The 8,212-nt window shown below is 42.5% G+C and overlaps 1 protein-coding gene across 1 annotated transcript in view; it reads left to right on the top strand.

The window, feature by feature from the left end:
* Window positions 1-3,484: 3,484 nt before the first annotated feature.
* ATG2A (autophagy related 2A) overlaps window positions 3,485-8,212 on the top strand; it is a 2,189,461-nt gene continuing 2,184,733 nt past the window's right edge. The window contains exon 1 of the mRNA XM_069207806.1: window positions 3,485-3,744. Within this exon, the coding sequence (XP_069063907.1) occupies window positions 3,574-3,744 (171 nt within the window). The 5' untranslated portion in view covers window positions 3,485-3,573. The remainder of the gene's footprint in view (window positions 3,745-8,212) is intronic.

The raw sequence follows: 8,212 nt of genomic DNA, 5'->3' as shown, positions 1-8,212 counted from the left end.
TTGACTCCACATACGTCAACCGTTGACTCAGTACTGTTAGGAAGGCACATGTGGCACGCACAAGCAGTTTGTTCAGACCACGGCGAACTCTCCAGAAGAACATTTTCTTCTTTGGGTTACTTATCCCCTATCTGGTCACCAGCGGGAGTGTCTTCCCCAGTTTGGTATCTGCTGAATGACTAGGTCACACACACAGCTGTAAATCACACATCTTTATTCCTCTTCATGTAGCTGTGAACTCCAACATTCTAATCCAAGCTTTCCTTACATTTTATTCTAGTGATTACCTCACACTGACACGGAGTCCTCTGAGAGTCAGAAAGGTTCAGTTCTAAATCATACAAGACTCTACAGGTGCTTTACTAATTTCCGACCACCGGGGCGCCCAGAGATCATATCAAATACACTTTTGTTGATAATGCACTTACTGCAGGCACACTCTTTGCATCCCCTCGTAGCGCACCTTGGATGGTTTGGGGTGAGCTACAAATGTGTGACTAATTCACCTAAGTGTGATGATGCGGACATCAACACTAAAATGCATTAGTCGAGCGCCTGATGCCTGGTACTTGCACTGATGTAATGTTCTGGTCCTATCATACCATTTTCATACATGCTAACATTTAGAAAAGAGGGAGGCTTCAAAAATATTTAGTTTAGTTTTTAATGATTTCATTTTCTCCATTGACTTGTATTGAGATGGGGTTATTTCAGGTGGGAAAAAGGTATAATACAGCCATTTTTAGCTTTAAAAATCGGGAGTCTCCTCTGGCATGTATGCAGTTTGCACATCGCTACTCGACATCTGTAAGTTATTTAACTTTATACAGACTGTTAGCGCGCCTGGTCCTTAATAAGTAAACTTACAAGAGGATGCGCACAGGTCGATGAACCTTTTGATTCACATGGAGTATCCTAGCTACGGTGTGACCAATGTTTCTCAATAATCAATACACAAAAATCAATAAATATTAAGCTAATCATTAATCAGCAGTCAATAACATCATACCATGACCTTTCAGTCAAGAATAACCACAACTCAATATACATTTTTGAAATTCTATTTCCCCATTATTAACAATACTAAATCATGAGATTATTTCAAACTTTATTTGAATCAAATCAAGATTAATTCATTAGTAACCACCAATAACATAATCTAATCAAAACTTGAGACAGAATACGTTCTAAAGCATTAACATAAGTCAACATATGAATCAAATGTGAATACGTCAACATGAGTAGCAGAGTTCAGCAAATCAGTCTGTCAATCATTTGTCACTGTATATGTCAACGTCTTAGAATAGGAACCTCATCTAACCCAGATTAGCATTAGCATGTGGGACTTCATGCGCAAACAGTTTAGAACATGAATTTGTAAACATCTGGCTAAAAGGAAAACTATTAGACAGTGCAGTTGGTACCTAGAAAGAAAAGGCACAAAAGGTATTCAGTCACATTGTCATAGCTACCTATCCACGGTATGGATCAGCAACAAAGTCAATCTTCGTCTCCAGGCCATCAATCGATCAGCATCGCATCAGGCTCTCCTCTTAGAGAGTATGAGCCCAATAACAGAATCTTGTGTCTCTTCTCCTTAATATCACATCAATTTCAGAATAAGGTCTGAAGTCTTTTCCCTCTGTCACGTTGTTATATTAATGTCATCCAGACTATCCCCCAATTCCTAATTGGTCAATTAATCACACAATTTTATTTGATCCAATAACTGTCGTAATTCAAATCTCTGAATTCTAATATTACACAGTACCCATGTAGTTGATTGGTTCACTTTACGATGTTCTCATGGTCCGACTCGTCAGGTATCGAAAATGTTGCATCTTCTTCTCCAGTCAGTGTCTGTATTGTTCAAGTCCTGGGAAAGTACACTCAGTATGCTTTTCACACTTTCTGCTACATTTTTATTCCATCATCTCCTGTCCGTCGCTTCACACAAAGGTTTTCAGCTAAGCAGTTTTTCTAAAACAATGAGCAGTTCACAGTTAGTTCAGCCTGTCAGTGTCTTACATTGAACATTAATATTCAGCTTCTACATGAGGCCTGGCAAAACTAGGCCACGACTTTGGCTAAGTTAAGCTCTAGAATATAATGCAAACATAAGTTATATCTCTCAATATGACATTCTGATACATTATTTTAATACGTTTTTAGCATTTCACAATATTAGTTGCTCTTTTGATATTATTTGTGAATCTTGGTGACCACTCTCTGAGGTCACAGTTTCAAACATGCACATTATTTTTCTAAGTTAGTCATTTTCTACAATTTTCATTATTCAAAATACATAAACATTCATAAAAAATTCTAATCAAGACATTTGCATTAACAAGGCCAACAGACCTTACCTATTGAGGTCGGAGACTCACGATTTTAAAGCCAACAAGCATTTGCATGCAGTGGGTCTCACATTACATCGAGTTAGAGCTATTAGCATTGTAAACGCCTAATTGGACTTTTCTTGCCACATTAAATTAAAAACAAAAAAAACGAGAGTGATAGTGCTGTGTAAAACACAGCGCGATCGCGCTGCGGACTAAAGAGAAAAAGTAGTCCAGAAACCATACGGAAAACATAGAGCCTCGTAGGTTTCCTGTAGTTTACCAGTGCTCTGGAGGAGGGCTAAACTCTGGAAAAGGTATGACCTATGCATGCCTTTCACGAATGGAAACAAGCAGATTTTAAAAGGCAAGCCCACGAACCAATGAAAGTGACTGACGTAACATGGGTGTGGTTAAAATCCCCCTAAAGCAGGGGTCTGCAAACTGGGGGGCGGGCCCCCCTAGGGAGGCCCCAAATGATGGGGGGGGGGGCACAAGGCACTGACCAAAAGTAGCATTATAGAGATAAAAGGGCTTTGTTTTGAGCAGAAACATGTTATTTCATTTTTAAAAAGGTAACAGTACTTAACTGCAATGTTTAAATAAGTCTAGACATACGTAAACATTGTCAGCTTTGAAAAATAATTGTGAAAAATTCTGAGGGGGAGGCCAATGGTTTTTATTTTTCAACTAGGGGGGGCGCGACATTAAAAAGTTTGGAGATCACTACACTAAAGGGAGATTAAAAGAGGGACGTAGCACTTTGCGCTCGCCCCTAAAAATGGCTTTCCGTTTGCATTCTCTCGCTTGAAATAGTCACCACTTCAATACAAGTCAATGTGGAAAGTATATCAAGCCCCCTCTTCCCTCATTTTTTGAAATATCCCTTGCTTTGCAAATTTCGGCATGTATAGTAACACATAGTTCTCAAGTTTGTGAGGCGCTCTAACATCTTTAGGTACTGGCCCTCCTATATAAAATTGCACAAGTAATTAAATGGACGAAGTCCGCTCCCTTCAAAGTGAAAACAGCGGTTACATTTCAAGATGGCAAACCGACCTAACATCATGTTCTCCTGTCCCATTTCTATGTGTATTGCGCTGTCAGTTTCGTGCGATTAACGTCGCTGCAGGTGACGTCATTTCGGCACCTCCCTCTTCCAAGAGGAAAATAGAAAAGGAATTGAAAGCTGGTACCTTTTTGATCAGGGCTATGTGCCTTCTGAACTCTTACCATGTCCAGCTGGTTTTTCCCATGGTCCGCGTCTATCAAAAAACGCGCCAGCCGTTACCTTCTGCAGCATTACCTGGGCCACTTCCTGCAGGAGCGGCTCAGCTTGGACCAGCTGAGCTTAGACCTGTACCAGGGTCAGGGGAGTTTACGAGATATCCAACTGGACATTTGGGTAAGAATACCGCATATCGTAAACGCTCGCCTCTTATAGGGAGAGTACATTCTTTTTAGCCGATCATTTAGGTTTGAAAAGCGGGTGACTCCATTAAAATCTAGGGATGCACTTAGTTTTGTCACGGGCAAAAAGAGGGAAAACGCGGGTAGCGCCTACACGAAATTGAGTGAGGTGATTGGAGCACACTAGTGGGATGAGAAGGAGAGGCCATTTAACATTGGAGACAGTGGAAAATTGAGGACAGCCAGCTGCAGTGTACATATGGAGTGCTACTAACTTTCGGGTTTAGGGTAATCTTGGACACAGTGAGGACATAGCAAAACATTCTGCACAGGATTCGAGTTATAAGACGTAGTCCTTGTCATATAAATGACACTGTTAGTTCAGTGATTATGGTATGTGGAACGTCATAGAATGGTGCTGGGATACTCACCTGGTCATATGGGTAGGGTCATTGTCCGTAAATTACTGTTTTTGAAGATGGGGCAGTGCTTTCAGTGGGATGTAAAACGTTGTGGGGATGGGATCTTTGGAGGGGTCATGGCCAAAGACCCTTAACTAGGAATCCTGTTTAAGAGGATGGCCTTCGTAATTAAGGGTGAGGCTCAAAATCATGTGAACTAAAATCCTGCGCTTCACACAATATGTCATCAGACTTGCGTTTAGGTTCCTCTCTGTGAGTTGTATATTATTGCACCCAGATTTATTAGGCAACAACAAGCATACGCTTAAATCAACCCAGATCTATGGGCTTTGCCAGTGCTTGGTAGGTGCGTCAGATAAATGCGTAACCGTAACAGTTTTATTGTGAATCATTAGAATTAAGTGTTTCATTTCTGAAAATAGGGGATTGCATAAAAACCTTAGTATGATCTGTGTGTGTATATATATATATATATATATGGCATTTCTGTAGCTCAAACTAAGTCAAAAGGCAGCAGAGAGCTGTACAGGGTCAAAGACAAGCATAAAATTGACGAGTGTTAAGTAAAGTTTATTAATCATCTTATAGTTAATTCAAACCTTTACATGATATAAGAACACCATGTTAGCTAGTATGCAGTCAGATTAAAAGGACAAGGACATGCTGAAACATGAGGTCACTTCAGTAAATAACCTTATTAATACAAATCTACACAAGGTAAGATGCAATCCGTGGACTCTTTAGTGATTGTCCTTGATGCTAACTCAAATCATATCAGTCTTTGTTTGGATAGTTAAAATCATTACAGTATGTAAAGTGCTAGTGCGAATTAAGGGCTACGGTTTGTATATAGTCATAGATGTAGGTAAAGTGCAAATGCAAGAGAACAGAAATTAATAAAAAAAAATACGCACAGACTTTCTTTACATGGCGAGGTGTAACTTAGGGCCCTCATTACGAGTGTGACAGTCCGAGGACCGCCACACTCATGTTGACAGTGATACCGCCGCATTTTGGGCGGTTGGACTGCCCAATTATGACCCTGGCAGGCTGACCCACCAGGGCACCGCCGGGCCCCGCCAGGAACATTGTTCCTGAAGGGTTGGTGCTGCCTGGCTGATTACAACCTTGATCTCCCCCAGCCTTTTCATGGTGATTTGCCCACCATGAAAAGGCTGGTGGAGAACAAGTGCAGGGGGTGCCCCTGCCCAGCACCATCGGAATGCGCACTGTCTGCTTTGCAGCCAATGCGCATTCCGAAGCTGCTGGACGTCTACCTCTGTGCTACAATATAGCACTCGGCTCCCTTAAGGGATCTGAGAGCTATATCTTAGCACTGTATACCCCCCCCCCTACCCTGACTGATCAGCAGGAAAGTGTATTGCAATGTTCCTGCCTGTCAGCCTGGCGGGAACATTGTAATACACATGGTAGGCACCTCAGCCATGGTGCTGGCGTCCTTCCCCCGAGTGACGTTATTGTGATGGGACCGCTGTGGTAACTGAGCAACGTCGTAGGCGTTGCTGGAATCGTGTCCTTGGGTATGAGTATCCAAGTAACGTGTTCTTAGAATGTTGTGGGAGTTGAGAATGTATGGTGAGGAGAGGAGGACAGTTGGCAGAAGGAGACCGGCTTGCAGGCTGGTATAGGGCTTTGATGTATAGATACTAAAAATAAAGCTGGTTCCTGTTATCATCGCCAGGCTGCTGGTGTTGTGAACGTTTACTTCCTTTGTCTAGAAGCTGTACTTTCTCAACTGCCAAAACTTATAATGAGGGTCTAAGTTTGTTGCCGATTGGCAGTTAAGTGCCTAGTATCTTCTTCATTGCCCCCTCAACCCCTTGGAAATTTTTTACAGTTCAGGAGATTATTTTCTGGTTTGCTGCCTTGATGCAGACAAATATGGCTTGCCTGCAAGTGCTCACCCCTATCTGGTTCCAAAGAGGAAGCAGCCATTGACACCATTGACGTAAAGTAGATTTACAGAGGCAGATAATATGCACCAGATACTCAGTCGCAGTGCCACATAAGCAACAGGTCATTTTCCCTTCTGCCCTCAATCAGAGCTTATTAAGCATGTGGGAGGGCAAAATACCTAGGCAGATTTTTAGGTATTTTCTTTTTAGCTTGCAGTTTAGGACATTCCCCCAGATATTGCTGCGGCTTCAAGATCTTGTAGCTGCTTAGTACTGACCGAGCATGGGAGTGTTTTTACTAGGGTTGCCCTGTCTTCTAGTGAGGATATTGTTTTTGTTATTTTGTTGACTGCTCTTTTGGAAATGTCTTGACTTACAGCTGCCCGCCATACATCTGCTAGTCCTAACAGGTCAATTGATTCATCAAGATAATCTCGCACTGGTGAACGCAATGTATTAGAGATTTCCCCCCAAATGTGGTAGTTGATTGAATTTTCCCCAGCAGATTAGCTTGGGGCAGAAAATGGCAAAGGCTGCACACCTGGTGTGGGACTGTTTAGTTAGCCCAAGTTCCAGCCTGATTTGGGCCAGTGATGTATTGACAGGGGAGCTAGAAGATTTGCCTAAAGATTCGTATTATTGTGTCTCTACCCAGAAGTGCCTCACTGCCGTAAGCTAGAGTTGGAACCACTTTTGCCCTGCTGATTTCCTATATTGGGGTGAACGATTGTCCGTTTAAATGTCTGAAAATAGCTGTGAGGCCACCCGCCAGGGCTAACCCTTTACTTTTAGTTTCCACCTTGTGTGGTTTGAATGAGCCATTCTTATCAAATAAAAGTCTGAGGTACTTATGTTCTTTTGCTTCCTCTATCTTATTCCCTTCGAGATAGCAGCTAGCTTGCCTGTCAGGCTTGCTCCTGACCTGAATCATGGTTTTATTCTGTTGCTGTTTATTTTCAATCCATTTGCCAAGGAGTATGCATGAGTGGCTCCCAGAAAGGCGCTGCATGTCGACCCTGGTGTGACTTGGCAGCACCAGGTCGTCTGCATAGAGAAGGTTTGATAGTTGTATTGAGCCTAGTTTGTAGCATGCAAATTCACAGTGGACACGGCTGGAGGTAAATCTGCCAGGAATAAGTTAGAGTGGGTGCCAAGACACACCCCTGTCTGAGGCTGCTTGTTGTTGGAATGGCCCTTAATAAGTTTGCTTCACTCCCCAGCTTAATTCTAACCCATGTATTGGAATAAAGTTTTTCGATCGCCTTCAAAAGGAGTCTGGATGTGCCAGCTTTTTAACCATTTCCAGAGCCTTTGACTGTTCACACAGTCAAAGGCAGCGTGATAGTCAATGTAACAAAGATAGAGGGGCAGCTCTGAAATTTGGGAGAAATCGGAGATGAGAGAAAGAGCCATTTGGTTAGTCAAATTCCGGTTCTGCTTTTGAAGCCTGTTTGATTAGGAGGAATAATTGAATTTGAGCTGGCCCAATCACAGAGATGTTCCAGAAGGATCCTGGTGTAATATTTTGCCTCGTTATCGATGAGGGTTATTAGTCTATAGTTCCCTGTTCAAGTTTGTTGCCTCCTTTGTAGATAGGGAGATAATTGAACCTCTCCATAGGGTTGGAATCATTGCTCCCAGTAGGGCATGATTAAAAAGTGGCATCATTGCCTCTGCCCACTTTGTCCGGTCTGTTTGATAGATTGCTTGGGGAATACCATTTGGGCCTGGAGTCCCTGTGATACACCCTTTGTAATCTGCCAACGTACGTCTTCAGCGACTGCACCCAGTGGATAAATTGCCTGAGGCCAGCATCAGTTCTGTAGCCAAGGTGATTCTCTCGGGCAGGTCAGCCCCAGATGTTTGCGAGTTGAAGTGGGCTTCTAGGTAGGCAACCCAGACTTCTTCTGAGATGCTGGAACCCAACCTGCAACAATCTGTTTTTTTTTTTTAAAGTGTTCACCGTTTTCCAGAAGATGTTAAGCATTATGATACTTGATGTCCCAGATAAGTTTGGCCCAGAAAGTCTCTGTGTTTTACCTCTTAATGTCCCAAATTGCTCCTTTAAATGATTGTTCAGCTGCCTTTAGGGTAACGATGTGTGGTTCTTTATGTGGGACCTGCG

Source organism: Pleurodeles waltl, chromosome 9, assembly GCF_031143425.1.
Source record: "Pleurodeles waltl isolate 20211129_DDA chromosome 9, aPleWal1.hap1.20221129, whole genome shotgun sequence".
Taxonomy (NCBI): domain Eukaryota; kingdom Metazoa; phylum Chordata; class Amphibia; order Caudata; family Salamandridae; genus Pleurodeles; species Pleurodeles waltl.
This window is presented reverse-complemented; position numbering and strand designations above follow the sequence as displayed.